Here is a 22,267-nt window from a genome sequence, read left to right as displayed (position 1 = left end):
GCATCAACCATGAACAAGAAGTGGCCTTACCTCATCAATGCTTGCTTTGATTAGATTTTGAAAGTTTTTGTCATATTAAGTGAAATAGTATCTGATTGTAATTAAAAGTTGCGATCCCCTCATTTACTAAGGGGCTGACTATTTTGAAAAGAAGTTCATTTGCTATTGGCCATTTGGCTTTCCTTCTCATTAAAGGAGTTGTTTATGGTTGGGTTTGGTTTTTCTTTTCACTTTTCTATTGATATTTTAAAATATATATATTTTCTTATTAATTTGAAGGAGTTTTTTTGTATATTCTTATACAAATCCTTTGTCATTTATGCATCTCTTACTCCAAGTGTAGGTTGCATTTCACCTTTATCATGATAAGTATTGATATCTAGTGGAACAAGTACTCCTAATTCCTTCTTTAAAATTGCTTTGATTTGTTTTGTTCTTTAACAATTTTGTATTAAGCTTCTCAAGTTTTATGAATAATTCTGTCAGTATCTTGATTGGAATTTCATTATGTCTATAGATTAATTTGAAAAAGATGAACATCTTTATGATACAGCCCTCTTATCGGTAGATCTTGTATATCTATTCATTTATTTAGCTTTTATTAAATATATTTCAATAAAGTTTTATAATTTTTTTCTTAGGGATCTTAAGAGTCTTACACATCTTTTTTCAATTTATAAGTAGTTTGTATTTTTAACTGAGGTTATAAATGGCATCCTTTTAAAAAACTGTATTTCACAACTATTTTTTAAGGTTATTATAACAAAAGTGACATTTGTGTAATGGCCCTTTATCCAATAGACTCATTCAACTCTCTTATTTACCCTAATAATTTGACTATAATTTTTCCGTTTATCCAACAATACATTAGGTACCGACAATGTTGCAGACCCTGGCCTGGATGCTAAGGATACAGGGCAAACTAGACCGAAAAATTATAATAATGTTTGCCATCATCCACTTAATTAGATGAAACAAAATAAACAAAAATAAGGAAAACATCTAGTGTATTAGAAGAGAATAAGTAAGTGCTATGTAGGAAAATAAAGCAGAGAAGGACAAGGGATTAGAAGTTTGAATTTTTAAGTGAGGCAGAGATGGTAGGACGTACTGAGAAGTTGACATTTAAGCAAAACTTGAAGGAGATGAGGGAGCAATACCTGTGGATACCTGGAGGAAATCATTTCAAGTAAAAGAAACATCTAGTGCAGAGTCTGAAGTTGAGGCAGCCCCGTGTGTTTGGGAGGCCAATGTGCCTGTAGCACAGGGAGCACACTGGGAGGTCCCAGGACAACGGGACAGAAGGGAAGCGGAGGCTGGATCACATAGGCCTTGGGCAGCCACCGGAGACCTCTGGCCAGAGAAGTAAGACACCTGACTTCCTTTTTCTTTTTTTGAGAAGAGTCCGTGGAAAGGCAAATGTGGAATTATGGATGCCAGTTATAATCTGCAATAATCCAGATTAAAATTGTAGAGATTGACCATCATGGAGCAATGGAGGTGGTGAGAAGGGTTCAGATTCTGGATATATTTATAAAGGTGGAACCAACAGAAGTTATTGTTGTGGATGAGAGAGAGAGAGCGAGCATGAATTTCTAAGATTTTTGACCTGAAAAACTAGAATGATGAAGTTGTCATTAAGATGGGGTAGACTGAGGGAGGAACAGATTAAAGGAGGAAGGTATGAAGGAATCAAGAGTTATGTTGTAGCCCTGGCTGGTTTGGCTCAGCTGTTAGAGTGTTGGTCTGCCAACTAAAGAGTCTTGGGTTCAATTCCAGTCAAGAGGATGTACCTCAGTTGCAGTTTGATCCCTGGCCTGGTTGAGGTCATGTAGGAGGCAACCAATCGATGTATCTCTCTCACATCGGTGTTTTTCTCTCTCCTTCCCTCCCTCCTAACCACTCTATCCGAAAATCAATGGGAAAATATCAAGTGAGGATTTTTAAAAAAGGGTTATGTTGTAGGCATGTAAAGTATGGCTATCAGATGTCTGAGTGGAGATGCCATGTAGATAATTGGATATAGGAGTCTGGAGGTGATGACAGGAGTCTGGGCTGGACATTATCATTTTGGAACTGATCAGCCTTGAGACTGAATAAGATCATCAAGGAAATGAGTATAGAAAGAAAATAAGAAAACCCAAATACTGAACCCAGTTCTTAGAATTCACAGAGATGATGAAGGAGCAGTAAAGAGCTGAGAGAAAGCCTAGAGAAAGAGGAAGAAAGTTTGAAGAGCATGATGTCCTGAAAGCCAAGCAAAGAAACTATATCAAGGCTAGAGTGATAGGTCTAGTGAGATGAGGATTGAGAATGACCTTTGAGCCCTGCCAATGTGGCTCAGTGGTTGAGCATCCACCCCTGCACCAAGAGGTCACCGGTTCAATTCCCAGTCAGGGTACATGCCCAGGTTGTGGGCCAGATCCCCAGTGGGGGGCATGCAAGAGGCAGCCAATCCATGTTCTCTTGTATCAATTTTTTTTTCTCTCTCTCTCTCTCCTTCTTCCTTCTTCTCTCTTTAAAATTAATAAAGAAAAGAAATTTTTTTAAAAAGATGTTTGGCTCAGCAGTTAGAGCATTGGCCTGCAGTCCAGAGAGACCTGAAATTGGTTCCCGCTAAGGGCATGTACCTCAGTTGCAGTTTGTCCACCTGGGTGGTCATGCAGGTGGCAGCCACTCAATGTGTCCCTTTCACATCGATGTTTCTCTCTCTCTCTCTCTCTCTTCCTCACTCTCCCTCCCACTCTATCTGAACAGAAAAATGGAAAAAAATGTCCTCGGGTGAGGATTAAAAAAAAAAGAGAATGACTTTTAATTCAGGCACATGGAGGTCATGTGACTTGACAAAAGCAGTATCCTTGTGCAGGTAGGGGGGAAAGTTGGATTGAAGTTAAAGATAGAAGGAGAGAAAAAGATTTGAAAAGAATGAGTAGTGACAACTTATTTCCTTAAAAAGAGGAGCAGAGAAATGGGGTGGTAATTAGACAGCATTAGGGAGTCAAGAAAGAATTTTTTTTTAAGATGAGGGAAACACATTCTTTGGAATTATTTATGTATTATATATAATCACTATCTTAAAATAATGATGGGTTCATTTCTCTCTTTCTAACTTTTCTGCCTTTTATTTGCTATCTCTGTCTCATTGTCCTGTCACTCCAGAACAATGTTGAATAGGCCGGGGATAGCAGAAATCATTTTCTCATTTTTTAAAGAAAGTTTTTTTTAACTTTTCAATGTAACTATGATGTTTGCCCCAGCCTTTTAGTTAATACCTTTTATCAGACTAAGGAGATTCTCTTCTATTCCTGTTTTTTGTTGTCTTAAAGAATTATTTAATTTTATCAACTACTTTTTCTGCTCTTTAGAGATAATATTTTTTCCCTTTAAATTGGCTAATGCGGTGAATAGCAGTAATAGATTTTTAAAATATAAAAACATTATTGCATTCCTGAAATAAAATAAAATTTGACATTTATTTTAATACATTTCCTGATTTGGCTTGCTATTTTTTTTCTCTTTTATTAATTAACTTTTGTTACAGATGTTTCTCTTTTTTCCCCCACTGATTCCCCCTCCTGCTCCCTCCCCACCCTGTCCCCAGTTTGTTGTCCATGTCCACTGTTCATGCATACATGCATATAAGGTCTGTGGTTTATCTGTCCCCACTCTTCTGGGGATTGTCAGTCTGTACCCCACCTCCACGTCCCTGGGACTACCCCATTCCTCAGATTGTTATGTTCATTATGTTCCACAAATAAGTGAGCATATGATACTTGTCCTTCTCTGTTTGGCTTGCCTTACTCAGGATGATACTCTCCAGGTCCCTCCATGTAGTCTCAAAGGATAAGAGATCTTTCTTTCTTACAGGTGCACAGTACTCCATTGTGTATATGTACCACTGCTTTTTTATCCATTCGTCTACTGATGGACACTTGGGCTGTTTCCAGATCTCAGCTATTGTAAATAGTGCTGCTACAAACATGGGGGTACATATATTCTTTCTGATTGGTGTTTCAGGCTTCTTAGGGTATATTCCTAGAAGTGGGATCACTGGGTCAAATGGGAGTTCAATTTTTAATTTTTTGAGGTGACACCATATTGTTTTCTACAGTGGCTACACCAGTCTGCATTCCCCACAGCAGTGTACTAGAGTCCCCTTTTCTCCACACCCTCGCCAACACTTGTTGTGTGATGATTTGTTGATGGCGGCCATTCTGACAGGTGTGAGGTGATACCTCATTGTTGTTTTAATTTGCATCTCTCTGATGATTAGTGATGATGAGCATTTCTTCATACGTCTCTTAGCCATTTGTATGTCCTGTTTGGAGAGGTGTGTATTTAGTTCCTCTGCCCATTTTTTAATTGGGTTCTTTGTCTTCTTTTTGTTGAGTTGTATGAGCACTCTATATATATTGGAAATTAACCCCTTATCTGATATATCATTGGCAATTATGCTCTCCCATACAGTGGGTAGCCTTTTCGTTTTGATGATTGTATCTTTCGCTGTGCAGAAGCTTTTGAGTTTGATGTAGTCCCATGTGTTCATTTTCTCCTTTGTTTCTCTTGCCTTAGGTGATGTATCAGTGAAAATTCTGCTGCGTATGATATCTGAAATTTTGTTGCCTACAGTTTCTTCTAGGATTTTTATGGATTCATGAGTCACATTTAAGTCTTTTATCCATTTAGAGTTTATTCTTGTGTAGGGTGTAAGTTGATGGTCTAGTTTTATTTTTCTGCATGTAGCTGTCCAATTTTCCCAGCACCATTTATTAAAGAGGCTGTCCTTACTCCACTGTATGCTCTTGCCACCCTAGATAGTCTATTAGAGATTTTTCTTGTTTTTTGAGGTAGTCCTGTAGTGCTATGAGCTTCCCTCTCAGAACAGCTTTTGCTGCATCCCATAGATTTTGTGTTGTTGTGTCTTTATTTTCATTGGTTTCCAGGAAGTTTTTGATTTCTTCCTTGATATCCTTGGTGACCCATTCATTATTTAATAACATGCTATTTAGCTTCCATGTGTTCAAATGACTTTGTATGTTCCTCTTCCAATTGATTTCTAGTTTCATGCCTTTGTGATCTGAGAAGATGCTTGATATGATTTCAGTCTTCTTGAACTTGTAGAGACTTAGTTTGTGCCCTAACATGTGGTCTATCTTTGAGAATGTCCCATGTGCACTTGAGAAGAATGTGAATTCTGTAGTTTTGGGGTGTAATTCTCTGTAGATGTCTATTAAATCCATTTGATCTAGTGCATCATTTAGAGTCTCTGTTTCCTTGCTAATTTTTTGTCTAGAGGATCTATCCAGTGATGTCAGCAGGGTGTTGAAGTTCCCTGCTATGATTGTATTGCTATTAATTTCTCCTTTGAAATCCTCCAGAAGATTTTTAATATATGTTGGTGCTCCTATATTGGGTGCATATATGTTTATCAAGGTTATATCTTCCTGTTGGATAGATCCTTTCAATATTATGTAGTGGCCTCTTTGTCTGTAGTTATGGCCTTCATTTTGAAGTCTATTTTAACAGATATGAGTATTGCTACCCCAGCTTTTTTTTTTTTCCGTTTGCTTGGAAGAGTTTTTTCCATGCCTTCACTTTCAATCTACGTGAGTCTTTTGTTGTGAGGTGGGTCTCTTGTAAACAACATATAGATGAGTCATGCTTTCTTATCCAGTCAGCTACTCTGTGTCTTTTTATAGGAGTATTCCATCTATTTACATTTAAGGTGATTATTGATATGTCCTTATTTATTGCCATTTTTGTTTAGTGTGGTTCTATTTTTCTTCCCATTTCTCCTGCTAATTACAGCAGTTCTTTTAACATTTCTTGCAGTGCTGGTTTGGTGCTAATGTATTCCCTTAGCCTTTGTTTTTTTTTTTTTTTGTCTGGAAAGCTCTTTATTTGACCTTCCATTTTGAATGATAGCCTTGCTGGGTAGAGTAGTCTTGGATTCAGATCCTTGTTTTTCATGACTTTGATTACTTCATGCCATTCTCTTCTGGCCTGTAGTGTTTCTTGTGAGAAGCCAGCTGAGAGCCTTATGGGGTTTCCTTTGTAGGTAACCTGTTGCTTATCTCTTGCTGCCTTTAGGATTCTCTCTTTGTCTTTAATTTTTGGCAGTTTGATTACTATGTGTCTTGGTGTGTGTCTGTTTGGGTTCTTCTTACTTGAGGTTCTCTGTGCTTCTTGAACTTGAATGCCTTCTTCCTTCACCAAATTAGGAAAGTTTTCTGTCACTATTTCTTTGAATATATTCTCTAACCCTTGCTCATTTTCTTCTTCTTCGGGGACTCCTATGATGTGAATATTATTACGTTTCCAGTTGTCCCACAGTTCTCTTAAGCTGTCTTCCTGTTTTTTCATCGTTTTTTCCTTTTGGTTTTCTGATTGGTTGATTTTTTCTTTTTTTTTTTTTATTGATTAATTTTTTTACAAATGATTCTCCTTTTTTCCCCCAGTGATTCCCCCCTCCCCCTTCTCTCCCTGCCCCTTTCCCCGATTGTTGTCCATGTCCACTGCTCATGCCTACATGCATATAAAGTCTGTTGTTCATCCCTCTCTCAGCTCCCCACTCCTTAGGGGATTGTCCTCAAACTGTTATGTTCATTATATTCCAGAAATCAGTGAGATCATATGAAATTTGTCTTTCTCTGCTTGGCTTGTTTCACTTAGGATGATACTTTCCAGGTCCCTCCATGTAGTCTCAGAGGATAAGAGATCTTTCTTTCTTACCGCTGCGTAGTACTCCATTGTGTATATGTACCACAGCTTTTTAATCCATTCGTCTACTGATGGGCACTTGGGCTGTTTCCAGATCTTAGCGATTGTAAATAGTGCTGCTACAAACATGGGGGTACATATATTCTTTCTGATTGGTGTTTCAGGCTTCTTAGGGTATATTCCTAGAAGTGGGATCACTGGGTCAAATGGGAGTTCAATTTTTAATTTTTTGAGGTGACACCATATTGTTTTCCATAGTGGCTGCACCAGTCTGCATTCCCACCAACAGTGTACTAGAGTCCCCTTTTCTCCACACCCTCGCCAACACTTGTTGTGTGATGATTTGTTGATGGCAGCCATTCTGACAGGTGTGAGGTGATACCTCATTGTTGTTTTGATTTGCATCTCTCTGATGATTAGTGATGATGAACATTTCTTCATATGTCTCTTAGCCATTTGTATGTCCTGTTTGGAGAGGTGTCTATTTAGTTCCTCTGCCCATTTTTTAATTGGATTCTTTGTCTTCCTTTTGTGGAGTTGTATGAGCACTCTATATGTATTGGAAATTAACCCCTTATCTGATATATCATTGGCAATTATGCTCTCCCATACAGTGGGTAGCCTTTCCGTTTTGATGATTGTATCTTTCGCTGTGCAGAAGCTTTTGAGTTTGATGTAGTCCCATGTGTTCATTTTCTCCTTTGTTTCTATTGCCTTAGGTGATGTGTCAGTAAAAATTCTGCTGCGTATGATGTCTGAGATTTTGTTGCCCACAGTCTCCTCTAGGATTTTTATGGATTCATGAGTTACATTTAAGTCTTTTATCCATTTTGAGTTTATTTTGGTGTAGGGTGTAAGTTGATGGTCTAGTTTCATTTTTCGGCAAGTAGCTGTCCAATTTTCCCAGCACCATTTATTAAAGAGGCTGTCCTTACTCCACTGTATGCTCTTGCCACCTTTGTCAAATATTAATTGTGCATATTGCCTAGGGTCCATTTCTGGGTTCTCTATTCTGTTCCACTGGTCTATATACCTGTTTTTGTGCCAGTACCAGGCTGTTTTGATTATGGTGGCTTTGTAGTATAACCTGAAATCTGGTATTGTGATCCCTCCAACTTTGTTCTTCTTTTTCAAGATTGCTGTGGCTATTCGAGGCCTTTTTTGGTTCCATATGAACTTTTGAAGTAATTGTTCTAATTCTTTGAAGTATGCCGTTGGTATTTTGATGGGGATTGCGTTGAATCTATAGATTGCTTTGGGTAATATGGACATTTTAATGATGTTAATTCTCCCTATCCATGAACAGGGTATGTTCTTCCACTTTTTTACATCTTGCTCTATTTCTTTTTTCAAAGACCTGTAGTTTTCTGCGAATAGGTCCTTTATCTCTTTGGTTAAGTTTATTCCTAGGTGTCTTAATTTTTTTGCCGCAATGGTAAATGGGATTGTTTGTCTAGTTTCTCTTTCTGTGAGTTCATCATTGGTGTATAAGAATGCCATCGATTTCTTGACGTTAATTTTGTATCCTGCTACTTTGCCAAATTCATTTATTAAGTCTAGTAAGCTTTTGGTGGAGTCTTTGGGATTTTCTGTGTACAGTATCATGTCATCTGCAAATAATGACAATTTCACTTCCTCCTTTCCATTTTGGATCCCTTTTATTTTTTCTTCCTGTCTGATTGCTGTGGCTAAGACTTCCAGTACTATGTTAAATAGGAGTGGCGAAAGTGGGCATCCTTGCCTTGTTCCTGTTCTTAAGGGAAATGCTTTTAGTTTTTGCCCATTGAGTATGATGTTGGCTGTAGGTCTTTCATATATGGCCTTTATTATGTCTAGGTATGATCCCTCAATTCCCACACTGCTGAGCGTTTTTATCAGAAATGGATGCTGGATTTTGTCAAAGGCTTTTTCAGCATCTATTGATATGATCATGTGGTTTTTATTCTTCAATTTATTTATGTGGTGTATCACATTTATGGATTTGCGAATATTGTACCAGCCTTGCATCCCTGTTGCATCCCTGGGATGAATCCCACCTGGTCATGGTGGATAATTTTTCTGGTGTATTGCTGGATTCGATTTGCTAGTATTTTGTTCAGGATTTTGGCATCTATGTTCATCAGGGATATTGGCCTGTAGTTTTCTTTCTTTGTTGTGTCTTTTTCTGGTTTTGGAATTAGAGTTATGCTGGATTCATAAAACGAGTTTGGAAGTCTTCCTTCTTCTTGAATTTTTTTAAATAGTTTGAGGAGAATGGGTATTAGTTCTTCTTTGAATGTTCGGTAAAACTCCCCTGTGAAGCCATCTGGGCCTGGGCTTTTGTTTGCTGGAAGAGTCTTGATTACATCTTCATTTTCTTCTGTTGTTATTGGTCTGTTCAAGTTTTCAATCTCTATCTGATCCAATTTTGGGAGACTATGTGTTTCTAAAAATTTGTCCATTTCGCTTAGATTTTCGAATTTGTTGCCGTATAATTTTTCATAGTAGTTGTTAACGATCTTTTGTATTTCTGTGGGGTCAGTTGTTATCTCTCCTGTTTCATTTCTGATTTTATGTATTTGGGTTCTCTCTCTTTGTTTCTTGGTGAGTCTAGCTAAGGGTCCATCAATCTTGTTTATCTTTTCGAAAAACCAGCTCTTTGTTTTATTGATCCTCTGGATTGTTTTTTTGGTCTCTATGTCGTTTATTTCTGCTCTGATCCTTACTATTTCTTTTCTTCTACTTGCTCTGGGGTTTTCTTTTTGTTTACTCTCTAGTTCTTTAAGTTGTGAGGTTAGGTAGTCTATTAGAGATTTTTCTTCTTTTTTGAGGTAGGCCTGTAGTGCTATAAACTTCCCTCTCAGAACTGCTTTTGCTGCATCCCATAGATTTTGTATTGTTGTGTCCTCATTTTCATTGGTTTCCAGGAAGTTTTTTATTTCTTCCTTGATTTCCTCGGTGACCCATTCATTGTTTAATAACATTCTATTTAGCTTCCATGTGTTAAAATGTCTTTGTATGTTCTTCTTGCAATTGATTTCTAGTTTCATACCATTGTGGTCTGAGAAGATGCTTGTTATAATTTCAATCTTCTTGAACTTGTAGAGACTTAGTTTGTGCCCTAACATGTGGTCTATCTTTGAGAATGTTCCATGTGCACTTGAGAAGAATGTAAATTCTGTAGTTTTGGGGTGTAGTTCTCTGTAGATGTCTATTAAATCCATTTGGTCTAGTGCTTCATTTAGAGTCTCTGTTTCCTTGCTAATTTTTTGTCTAGAGGATCTATCCAGTGATGTGAGCGGGGTGTTGAAGTCCCCTGTTATGATTGTATTGCTATCGATTTCTCCTTTGAAGTCCTCCAGAAGATTTTTAATATATGTTGGTGCTCCTATATTGGGTGCATATATGTTTATCAAGGTTATATCTTCCTGTTGGATAGATCATTTCAATATTATGTAGTGGGCTTCTTTGTCTCTAGTTATGGCCTTTAATCTGAAGTCTATTTTATCAGATATCAGTATTGCTACCCCAGCTTTTTTTTCTTTTCCATTTGCTTGAAAGATTTTTTTCCATCCCTTCACTTTCAATCTATGTGAGTCTTTTGTTGTGAGGTGGGTTTCTTGTAAACAGCATATAGATGAGTCTTGCTTTCTTATCCAGTCAGCTACTCTGTGTCTTTTTATGGGAGCATTCAGTCCATTTACATTTAAGGTGGTTATTGATATGTACTTATTTATTGCCATTTTTGTTTAGTGCAGTTCTATTTTTCTTCCCATTTCTCCTGGTAATTACAGCAGTCCTTTTAACATTTCTTGCAGTGCTGGTTTGGTGCTAATGTACTCCCTTAGCCTTATTTTGTCTGGGAAGCTCTTTATTTGACCTTCTATTTTGAACGATAGCCTTGCTGGGTAGAGTAGTCTTGGATTCAGATCCTTGTTTTTCATGACCTTGATTACTTCATGCCATTCCCTCGAGCCTGTAATGTTTCTTGTGAGAAGTCAGCTGAGAGCCTTATGGGGGTTCCTTTGTAGGTAACCTGTTGCTTATCTCTTGCTGCTTTTAGGATTCTCTCTTTGTCTTGAATTTTTGGCAGTTTGATTACTATGTGTCTTGGTGTGGGCCTGTTTGGGTTCTTCTTACTTGGGGCTCTCTGAGCTTCTTGAACTTGAATGCCTTCTTCCTTCACCAAATTAGGGAAGTTTTCTGTCACTATTTCTTTGAATATATTCTCTAGCCCTCGCTTACTTTCTTCTTCTTCAGGGACTCCTATGATACGAGTATTATTACGTTTCCAGTTGTCCCACAATTCTCTTAAGCTCTCTTCTTGTTTTTTAATCTTTTTTTCTTTTGGTTTTCTGATTGGTTGATTTCTTCTAGCCTGTCTTCTAATTCACTGATCCGGTCCTCAGCTTCCCCTACTCTGCTTTTTAGACCTTCCAGTGTGTTTTTCATTTCTGATATGTCATTCTTCATTTCTTCCTGTTGGTTTTTCATTTCCAGATGGTTTATTTTCAACATTTCTATGTTTTTACTAATGTTGCTCATGTCCTTACACATGCTGTTGAGCTTCCGCAACATCATAGCTCTAAATTCTAGTTCTGTTAACTTGCTTAACTGCACCTCATTTATTTCATCTTCTGTAGAGGTCTCTTGATCTTTCATTTGGCTTTTGTTTCTGTTTCTCACCATTTTCGTTATCACAGTGGGCTTTGGAGTCTGCCAAGTTTTCCCAGTGGGTGTTGGTGTTTTGCTGTTTGTGGCTCCCTCTCCTGGGTTTGGATGCACCAGGGAGGACCCACTTTAATCCCGCCAAGTCCCCTGTTCTCCGGGAGTCTGTGTGGCTCCAGCGGAGAGTTTAGCAGGCTATAGCGTTAGGAGGACCCATGCAGGGTGGCAAGGGAGGCGGTGGGAATAATTTCCCGCCGAGTTCCCTGGTTCCGCCCAGTTCCCTGGGGGCCGTGAGTCTGTGGGGCTTCAGTGGCTACAGAGGTTCCAGGGCCCTGCAAGGCGGGGAGGGAGGCGGTAGAATGAACTTTCCGCCACGTTCCCCGGTCCCGCCGAGTTCCCTGGGGTCTGCGAGTCTGTGGCTTCAGCGGCTACAGAGTTTCCAGGACCGTGCACGGCGGGGAGGGAGGCGGTAGAATGAACTTTCCGCCGCGTTCCCCGGTCCCACCGAGTTGCCTGGGGTCTGGGAGTCTGTGCGGCTTCAGCGGCTACAGAGTTTCCAGGGCCGTGCACGGCGGGGAGGGAGGCGGTAGAATTAACTTTCCACCGCGTTCCCCGGTCCCACCGAGTTGCCTGGGGTCTGCGAGTCTGTGCGGCTTCAGTGGCTACAGGGTTTCCAGGGCCCTGCACGGCGGGGAGGGAGGCGGTAGAATTAATTTTCCGCCGCGTTCCCCGGTCCCACCGAGTTCCCTGGGGTCTGCGAGTCTGTGCGGCTTCAGCGGCTACAGGGTTTCCAGGGCCGTGCACGGCGGGGAGGGAGGCGGTAGAATTAACTTTCCGCCGCGTTCCCCGGTCCCACCGAGTTGCCTGGGGTCTGCGAGTCTGTGCGGCTTCAGCGGCTACAGGGTTTCCAGGGCCGTGCACGGCGGGGAGGGAGGCGGTAGAATTAATTTTCCTCCGCGTTTCCCGGTCCCGCCGGGTTCCCTGGGGGCCAGGAGTCTGTGCGGCTTCAGCGGCTACAGGGCCTTGCACGGCGGGAGGGGAGGCAGTAGAATTAACTTTCCGCCTAGTTCCCCGGTCCCTCCGAGTTCCCTGGTCCCGCCCAGTTCCCTGGGGGCCAGGAGTCTGTGGCTTCAGCAGAGAGCCTAGCCCAGCCGGCTACAGAGTTCCCAGGGCCGTGCACGGTGGGAAGAAAGACGGTAGCGTTAACTTGCCCTCTAGTTCCCTGGCCCCTGCCCAGGCCGCTGCGGACCCTGGGCTCTCGGTCCCCTCTCCCGTCCTCGCAAGCCTACCAGGACTGAGTGGGTGTTTCTGGTTAAGTGGTCCTCCAAGGTGTCCTTCGGCTGCCCTTTCCTGACGGTTTGCCTTTGTTTTCATTGTAAATCCAGTTTGGTCTTGGGAGACGGTCTGGGTCCCTCCATTCACTTCGCCGCCATTTTTCTCCCTTGATTGGTTGATTTTTTCTACCCTGTCTTCTAATTCACCGATCTGGTCCTCAACTTCCTCTACTCTGCTTTTTAGACCTTCCAATGTGTTTTTCATTTCTGATATGTCATTCTTCATTTCTTCTTGGTGGTTTTTAATTTCCACCTGGTTGATTTTCAACATTTCTATGCCTTTACTCATGGTGCTCATGTTCTTACACATGCTGTTGAGCTTCCTCAAGATCATGGCTCTGAATTCTAGTTCTGTTAACTTGCTTAACTGTACCTCATTTATCTCATCTTTGGTAGAGGTCTCTTGTTCTTTTATTTGGCTTTTGTTTCTGTTTTTCACCATTTTGGCTATCACAGTGGGCTTTGGAGTCTGCCAAATTTTACCTGTGGGTGTTGGTGTTCTGCTGTTTGTGGCTTCCTCTCCTGGGTTTGGATGAGGCAGGAAGGACCCACTTTAAACACCACTGTCAAGTCTTAACTTTCCTCTAGCTTTTTTTTGCCTGGGGGCTATTAGTAGAGGTCACCTGAAGAACCTTGGTTTCCGAGTTGCCTGAAAAACTCCCTCAGGTGCTCAGTGTAAGAGGATTTCCTGTGGGTAGGGCAGATGCTGGTTGTAAATGGGCCTCAATTAGCATTTCAATGGCCGCCAGGTGGGGCTGAATCTCCGAGGGAGGGGCTGTTGCCTCTCCCCAGGGCCCTGGGAAGGAGTAAAATGACCACAGTCCTGAGTGGCTGCTCTCAGCAAAAGCTCTGAGCACCCTCCAAATCTTGCTTGTCCCCACACAGTTCCAGTCCAGTCTGCCTTCCCTCTGCCGAAGCCCAAGGTGAGTGGCTGCTGTAAATATAGCCTCTGTCCAGACTCTTCATCGTGGAGCTGCCTGGGACTTTTAACCCAATGGCTGCTCCCAGCTAAGGGCGGCTGAGTCTGCGGCACCAGCCGAGGGCGTAGCCCTCAGTGGAGTTCGCAGGACTTAGCCGCAGTCGCAGCTGAGGCGGCAGCAGCTTCCCGCCAAGTCCTCTGGTCCCAGCCGAGTCTGTGCAGCACCAGCCGAGGGCTTAGCACGCAGCCGAGTTGGCAGCAGCTTCCCACCGAGCCCCCTGGTCCCAGCCGAGTTCGCTGGTCGCAGCCCAGGCCGCTGCAGACGGTGGGCTCCCGGCCCCCTCTCGCGTCCTCGCAAGCCTACCGGGATTGAGTCAGTGTCCCTGGTTATGTGGTCCTCCAGGCTGCCTTTCGGTTGCTCCTTCCTGACGATTTGTCTTTATTTCCTTTGTAAATCCAGTTTGGTCCTGGAAGATGGTCTGTGTAGCTCCATTCACTCCGCTGCCATTTTTTTCTCCTTGGTTTGCTATTTTTAAAGGAGTTTTGGAACTATGAGTTTAGCCTATGATTGTCCTTCCTTCCACTGTCTTTACCTGGCTTGGTATCAGATTATACATACTAGTTTTATAAAATGAATTGGGAAATGTTTCCATATTTTTATTATCTACAAGAGTTTTACATGATTTTGATGATCTATTCCTTGATTTCATAGAAAGTTGTAAAACCCTCTGAGTACCATGAGATTTGCCTTGTTTGGGGTTTGTTTAAGTAGATTTTTAAACTACTGATTCAATTTATTTAAATAAAATTGAACTGATTAATTTTTGAAGAAAATTGGGAGGAGGTTGCTTTAGTCACTTTTGTTAAAAAGTATTTTCTAGGATTTGTATGTTTTATCTGAGTTTTCAAATTTATTGGCATATAATTATTTGTATTATTCTTATTTCTCGTGCTCTGCTGCATCTGTATTTAAATCTTTTTTACTAACATTTTCTTTCTTCAATATATTAGAACTTTGCCTTTTTAAAAAAGCTTTTAGTTTATTGATCATCTTCATGGGACTTTTTTAATCTCATTAATTTCTTTATTTAATATTTACTATTAATATTTGCTATTTTCCTCTTTGTTCTTTCTCCAGTTATATTTTGTATTCTTTTTCTAATTCCTTCAGTTGCATGATTAGCATATTGATTTTTTTTTTTACTTTCTTATTTTCTAATAAAACCATTTAATACCATAAGTATAAGCATAAGACCATTTAGCTTAACTCCACAAGTTTTAAACATATAGTATTTTCATACACATAACCAATGGATATGGATAACAAAGCCGGGGACAGGGTGGGGGGTATGGGGAGGAAGGTATCAATGGGGTAAAAAAGGAGAAACATGTGTAACAAAAATAAAATAAAATAAAATAAATAATAATAAAAATAAATAAACAAAAATAAAATAAAATAAAATATAGTATTTTCATTATGAATTCTAAATATTTTCTTATTTTGATTGTGATTTCCTCTTTGACCCATAAGTGATTTAAAAGTTTGTGTTTTATTTTCTCAAAGAATTTTTATAATCTTTTTTTGGTTAAGTTAAAATTTTACTGTGTTGTAGTCAGAGAATGATACTGGTTATTTGGAAGTGGTCGAGACTTGCTTTGTAACATAGTTTAAGGCTCATCTAAGTAAGTAATACTAGCTAATACTTATGTAGCTTCACGATGTGCCAGGAGCTATTCTAAGAGCTTATCACATGTTAATATATTTATTTTTTTTAATAAGCTGTTACAGTAAAGATACTAATATTATCCCTATTTTATAGATGAGAAAACTGAGGCACAATTTAACTTGTCCAAGATTTTATAGCTAGTAAGTAAAGAGCCAAGAATCAAGCCCAGAGAGTTTGGCTTCAGAAATTGTTCCTAGTCACCATAAGCTACTACCTCTTTAGATGTTTCATATATGCTCAAGAGGAATATATATTCCCTAATTATTGGGTAGAGGACATTAAGAATCTTGATTTCTTTTTAATTTTTGTTAATTTTATTGGTCAAATTTACTATATCCTCAATAGATTTATGTTTGCTTGAAATGTCAATTACTAAGAGATGTTTTAGAATTTCCCACTGTAATATTAGATTTGTCAATTTCTCCTTGTAATTTTGACAAGATTGCTTTATGAATTTTGGAGCTTTTTTGTTGTTAATCCTCACCTGAGGATATTTTTTCCATTGATTTTTAGTTAGAGTGGAAAGGAGGGAGGGAGAGAGAGAGAAACACTGATGTAAAAGACATATCAATTGGTCACCTCCTGCATGACCCCAGCCAGGTCCAGGGATCAAATCTGCAACCGAGGTACGTGCCTTTGACCAGAATTGACCCCAAGACTCACTGGTTCGTGGGCTGATGCTCCAACTGCTGAACCAAACTGGCCAGGGCAAGAGGGCATTTAAAAAAATTAAAACAACTATATAAAATCTGAAAATAGAAAGCGATTCACCTATATAATATAAAACATTTATAGTATTTTCTTGCTTTCGACCATAAAATTTTACATCAAATATAAGGAACTAAGTCCAGAAACTAAACCAGTATCTTTGCTCTTATCACTTTTACGTGAAATAGTTTAGGAAATTGTACTGACACAATAAGTCATGAGGAATATATAATGCATAGATATAATACAGAAACATTTCCAGAAAACCCATGAAAATGATCTGAAAAATTATCAAAATTAGGAAGAATGGAGCAAAATATGTGGGTACAAAAAAAATAAATAAATAACCTAATTGTAGGTTGTCTTAATCAGCAATAACTATAAGTTCTAATGAGGAAAAAACAAAGATATTGCAAACAGCAACAACAATACATAATATACACCAGTAAATACTTAAAAATTTGTGAAGCTTAGATGAAGAAAATGGCTAAATTAATATTGTAAAAGAATTGAGAAATGGAACAAGTAAAAAGAAATGACAGCCTTTCTATACCTGATGTATAGAAAACAATGACTAAGAAGTGAATTATTCAGTAAATAGTGGTGGGAGAATTGGATTAGCTGTTCAGGATACAATGCACATATTTACTTAGATCCATAAATATCAGATAGATTTAAAAGTTAAGTGAATAGTTAAGAGATTAATTTCTAAAATACCAAATGTGAAATGTTTTGACATATTTTTTAATCTAGAAAGAATGGTGGTGAAATTTTATTGAATCTTTGATAAGGAAAACTTGAAGTGAAAAGAAAAGCTGCTATAGGAGTTACTGAGAAAGAAAGGCATTTAGAAATAAACATTTGCATATGTCTGGAGGGTTTCCCTTGTGCAAGGGAACTGGGATGAGAGGGAGACTAACCTTTCACTGTGAACTTCTTCCTTGTATCTTTTGAATTTTTGTACCATGTGCATGAATTTCATTTTCAAAACAATAATAATTTAAACAATGTAAATTTCCAATTTAGAAAAGGAAAATCAGTAAAATCCCAAAAGATGGACAGATTTGATGACCTAAAAACTTAGCATGTCAATAAATAGCAAAATAAAAATAAATCTAAAAATACTGAACCATGGAGACACATGCATAAACAATATGCCAAAGGTTGACTTAATGTCCTTAATAGGAAAAGATACTGCAGCAAGGGACGACCACAAAAAACGAAGTCATCTAAGGAAAAATAGACATAGGATACAGTGGGCAATTCCCAAAAGAGGAAATACAAATGGCCAACAAACATGACAAAATACTGAATCTCCCTTCTGATCAAGGAAATTCTAAGTAAAACAGCAATGACGTACTGTTTTTCACTGATCACATTAGCAAAACTTAAAAAGACTTTGCTTTTGCAAAGACACAATAGGCTGAGCGTGTTCTCACCCAGCTGATGGGCGTATAAACCAGTAAGACATTTCTGAAAAATAATTCGGCAGAATGTAATGCGAGCCCTAAAAATATTCCTGTCCTTTGCCTCAGAAATGTCCACTTCTGGAGAATCTAGGCTCGAAGTAATCTACAGTGTGGAGAGGACTTCATTCTGGCTGGGTCGCTCACTTGGTTAGAGCATCGTCCCAATGTGCCAAGGTTGTGGGTTCAATCCCCAGTCAGGGCACATATAAGAATCAACCAATAAATGCATAAAATAAGTGGAACAACAAATCAATGTTTCTCTCTCTTTTCCTCCTTTCCCTCTCTCTCTCTAAAACCTACAACTATGTACATATAGTCTTTATATTAAAAAAGAGAGAGAGCTTTGTGCGTGAGATGGTTACAGCAGCATTAGTTACAACAGCATAAAGAGGTTGTTAGAGCTGGGACTTGCAGAGGGACAGAAGCCCCATCATGTCCTTTCTGAGGGCAATGCTGGTGTAGGGCCACCACGTGGAGTTCACAGGCGGACCGATTTCCAAGTTAAGGCAGTGGGCCTATTTTTCACGTTTAGATGTTTTGAAGGGTCATACCATGTCTCAATAAAGATGATTAAGTGTTTGAGGGAGAATTAAAATAGAGCAACAGAGGGAAATTGGGTTGGGAAACATTGAAATGGATTTACAGCTATTTGAATTGAAAAAGAAAGATGGAATGATGTGTTCTAGTGCGTAGAGAGAGAAAGCTCATGAGGAGAAGTTGGAAGGTAACTTGAAACATTTCACAAAAGTTACTGAAATGTCAGAGCACAACAGAATGGACTTAGAAGCAGCCTGAAATAGCCTGAAAATTAAAACCATTTGTAACCGAATCAGTAAGCTCCCCTGACTCTCACTGCTCCCCGCCTGAGTCTGTGAGACATGGACCTGCTCCATCAGAGCCCGTGTCCAACTCTGCCTCTTTCTCAAGATTCCCGTCTGGAAAGAAGAAGGCCCTGTGCGTGTTGGGCTTTACAACCTCACCCCGGAGCACACAGTGTGGCTCCCATGTGCTAAATGACTCAGTTTGTATTTTGTCGGGCCTTTGAAGGATGACTTTCCAGAGTATTATTTAACTTAAAGGTCTTCTTCCAAATAGGATTACCACACCAATAACAATGACCAGGCAGTGGTCGAAATCTGCATCACAAGAATCACAACAGCCATCAGGGAGACGGAGTCCATCGAGAAGCACGCGGAGGCCCTCGTGGGGCTCTGGGACTCCTGCTTGGAGCGCAACCTGAGACCCTCGGGGAAAGACGAAGACACTCCCCATGCAAAAATCGCCTCCGACATCATGAGCTGCATTTTACAGGTATGTCGGTGTTCTACATCACGTTATCTGATACTGGCTTGGCAGTGTAGGTGAACATGTGATGTCTCTGAACCAACAGCCAATGTTCTGTAGTGTTTGGATACTGTAAAAAGGTACCACAAACCATCTATAGCTAAGCCAGACAGGCTGGTCATTAATAAACCAACAAGGTTCTATCAACCCCTGCTATATGCAAGGTGTACTGTGAGGCGTTCAAAGGAAAACCACAGCAAGCGCTAATTTGTTTGGACAGATAAGATACATACATATAAAAAGCTATTAATACAGCAATGTGTGCCAAGACTTAAATGAGGAATATTGGAAAAATGCAGAAAAGAAGACCTTTTCATCCAAGAAGACCAAAGAGGGAGTGGAGTCTGAACTGGGGGGCAATGAGCTTGGAATATGTGGAAAGAATGAACTCAGTCACGTTGAAGTGTATTTCTACATGTATTGTGAATTCTCCATAATAATGTTTGCCTGTTTTGATCATGTCTAAATTCTTTCCTCTGGCATAAACCTCAATTTGGAATTTTGGCTCCACCACAGAACAACTATATAAGATTGCAATGTTGGGCAAGACACTTAACTTCCTAAGCCACAGTTTCCTCCCTGTAAAACGCAGATGAAGCAACATTGTCTGTGACAAATCTTACCAACCAGTGATGTTGATAGGAATTTCTCAAAAAAGGATTCTGTGATCAAATAAGTTGGTAAACACTGAATTTGTTATTTCCCTTTTGACTACCACATGCTTCATACTATATTAAAGTCTCTGGAAAGTCCTACAATGAAGAAACCTGGTTAACTGTTTAGTGTGGCATTTTCCACTCTAATTTGACCATGAACCTTTCTCCCCATTATTGATGGAAGTGGTGTTCTTGGTATGCCAAAGGAAATTAATTTCAGGCCCCCATGGCGTTTCATGGAAAGCTTTGTTGATGATGTAAAATTAAGGGGTTGCCCCTCCAAAGTCCCATCTCTGTCCATGTCATCATGGAAGAAGTCCAATTTTGTCTTCAGCAGGGCCAGAATAAAGGCCACTGTCCGTAGTTTCTGCTCCTTGTTAAAGTCCAGTCCAGTCCAACATCCTGCCTGTGGGCTTTGCGTGACCATAGACTATGTGGCTGCTAAGGCCACAGGCTATGGAGAGTGAACAGGTGAGTGCAAGGTCAAGTGTGGGTCACGAGCAAGAGAAAACAAGAGAGGGAACTCTTTGGGGATTTTTAACCAGGAGCTGCTTCAAACCAACCAATTAACTTTCCAAGAGTTTTTAGGCTTCTGATGGGGTCCACGCCCTAGCCAGTCCACCGTTCCCCAGGCTAGACTGACGGGCAAGCCCCTCCCCTGCACCACCTCAGTTCTGTTACATCATCTGGTTTCTACTGCACATGTGCCTGTTTCCCCTCTTTTTTTTTTTCTATTTCCCTCTTATCCCCCCAAAATCCAGTACTGGGTGGGGGAAGGGAGGGGTGTTAATCCCCTTGGAGGAACAATGCTGTGTGAAGCTATAGCTTCCCGGTGAAGCTTCCCAGGTGACCACGCTTACAATGTCTGACTTCCCTTTGCTTTTTTTCCTTTATTAATATTAACTAGTTAATCATGATGACAACGCCCCCACCCCACCCCCAACATATCACATATAAATAGTCCTCAGAACTATGGTTTCACTAAACACAGTTCAGGAAATTCTTGTTATGTTAAAGCATCTAGCACTGTGTGCGGCAGCTAATACTAGTTTTATTTCTTCTTCTTTAACTTTTTCTTCCAGTTGTCTATGCTTAACTGGAGCCTATTTCATATTCAGTCCAGGGGCTGGTCAACTGGACACACTATCACTCTGGTTTTTCTGCTTTGTTTTGGTTTTCACCCTTAGGGTTAGGGGTGGGAGGGGAGAAAATGGAGATGTCAACAAAATTAATGAGAGAATAATGCTACTTGGATATAACAACAAAGACCGAATATATCTGTTCTTCATTGGTTATCTTGACTATATTGTTGGCATACATCAGAAACAGGTTAATTTACTCCAAAGTGCCACTCACAGACTTTTGGGCAGAAACTCACAAATCAGCTGCACTCTTCAGCTCCCACTGTCATTTCAAAACCATGGGTCTAGATGCTAGAACAGCGTCACCCAACAGAAACAACACAGGCCGCAAATACGAGCCACGGATATCACTGGAAATTTTCTAGTGGCCACATTAAAAAGAAGTACAAAGAAACACATGAAATTGATTTGATGTTTTCCTTAACTCAATACGTCCAAAATATTATTATTCTAGCATGTAATCAATATGAAAATTAATGAGATATTTTACTTTTTTTATACTAAGTTTTATAAATCTGGTGTGTGTGTGTTAGTATGTTTTACTTTACTCACCTTTCAGGTGCTCAGCAGTGTCACATGGGTAATGGCTCCTGCGGTAGCCAGTTCCAGAGAGTCAGGAAGATTTTCTGCATGGAGATCACTTTGGGAAAGGGTTATGGACAATAAGCAGGAATTTCACCAAATAAGAAAGGTGGAGCGAGCGGACATTCCAAGCAGGAAAAAAAGCTTGTGCAGAAGCCCAGATTTGTGAAATACGACCAAGGTCCGAAGAGCAGGCTGCCCTTCCAAATGCCCTAAATTCTAAAACCAAGGGGTGTTTCCTGCTGGGTAAGGGGTCATGTCTCCTACTTGCAAGTTGGGGGTGGGGTGGGAAAGAAGGAAGCAAATGCTTTTGAGAAAGAGAAATGCTAAACTTACAGCTGGTCAATGACTCAGTGACTCAGTGCAAATTAGTTTGGAAGATTGTTGAGAGTAGGGCCCCAAGGAAAGCACTGATATTTTTTCGGGGGAGAGAAAGAAGGCCAAAGGGATAGGCCTCTCGGCTGAGAGGGACAGGGACACCAGCCTAGAGAGCCGGCGTGGGTACAGGGTGTCCGTAGTGTGCTCTCCAAGGAGGCAGACAGCTTTCTAATGGAGGGCGGAAGCCCTAACCGCAAACTTGCCTTTCAGCAAAGCTCAGTGATTGGTCCAGGCCACTCCTGGGGTTGTGATCCCAGAAAGGCAGCCCCAGGAACCAAGGCTGAGGTTGCAGCACGGGCATTTCGTGTTCATCAGATTTTAAGGAGAACTATTTGGCCTGCAGTAAATACCGAAAAGATCATTTTTGTCCTACTTGTAATTTGGGTTCCTGTGGGAACCATGTTTAAATCCAAATGACTCATACTCTGTTCTGGTGTTTCAGTAAAATATAAGAGTAGATCTTTCAAAAGAAGCTTTAGCATTTTTAGCTTGCACAACAACAAAAGAAGAGTAATTTCCTCTCCATTCAGCCATCTCCCCAGATAACCAATCCCGGCGTCAGGCAAGGGCTCACCAGTTCTTTCCATGCCCTTGGCCACTACACTCGATGCCTTTTTTTCTGGCCATTTTACTGTTATTGC

General features: G+C 40.2%; 1 protein-coding gene across 1 annotated transcript in view; it reads left to right on the top strand.

Moving 5' to 3' along the window:
• VEPH1 (ventricular zone expressed PH domain containing 1) overlaps positions 1-22,267 on the top strand; it is a 229,245-nt gene that overhangs the window by 14,720 nt on the left and 192,258 nt on the right. Inside the window, exon 3 of the mRNA XM_036242764.1 lies at positions 18,620-18,835. Within this exon, the coding sequence (XP_036098657.1) occupies positions 18,620-18,835 (216 nt within the window). The remainder of the gene's footprint in view (positions 1-18,619; positions 18,836-22,267) is intronic.

Source organism: Molossus molossus, unplaced genomic scaffold, assembly GCF_014108415.1.
Source record: "Molossus molossus isolate mMolMol1 unplaced genomic scaffold, mMolMol1.p scaffold_m16_p_5, whole genome shotgun sequence".
Taxonomy (NCBI): Eukaryota; Metazoa; Chordata; class Mammalia; order Chiroptera; family Molossidae; genus Molossus; species Molossus molossus.
The sequence above is the reverse complement of the archived record's forward strand: the minus strand, read 5'-3'. Positions and strand labels throughout refer to the sequence as shown.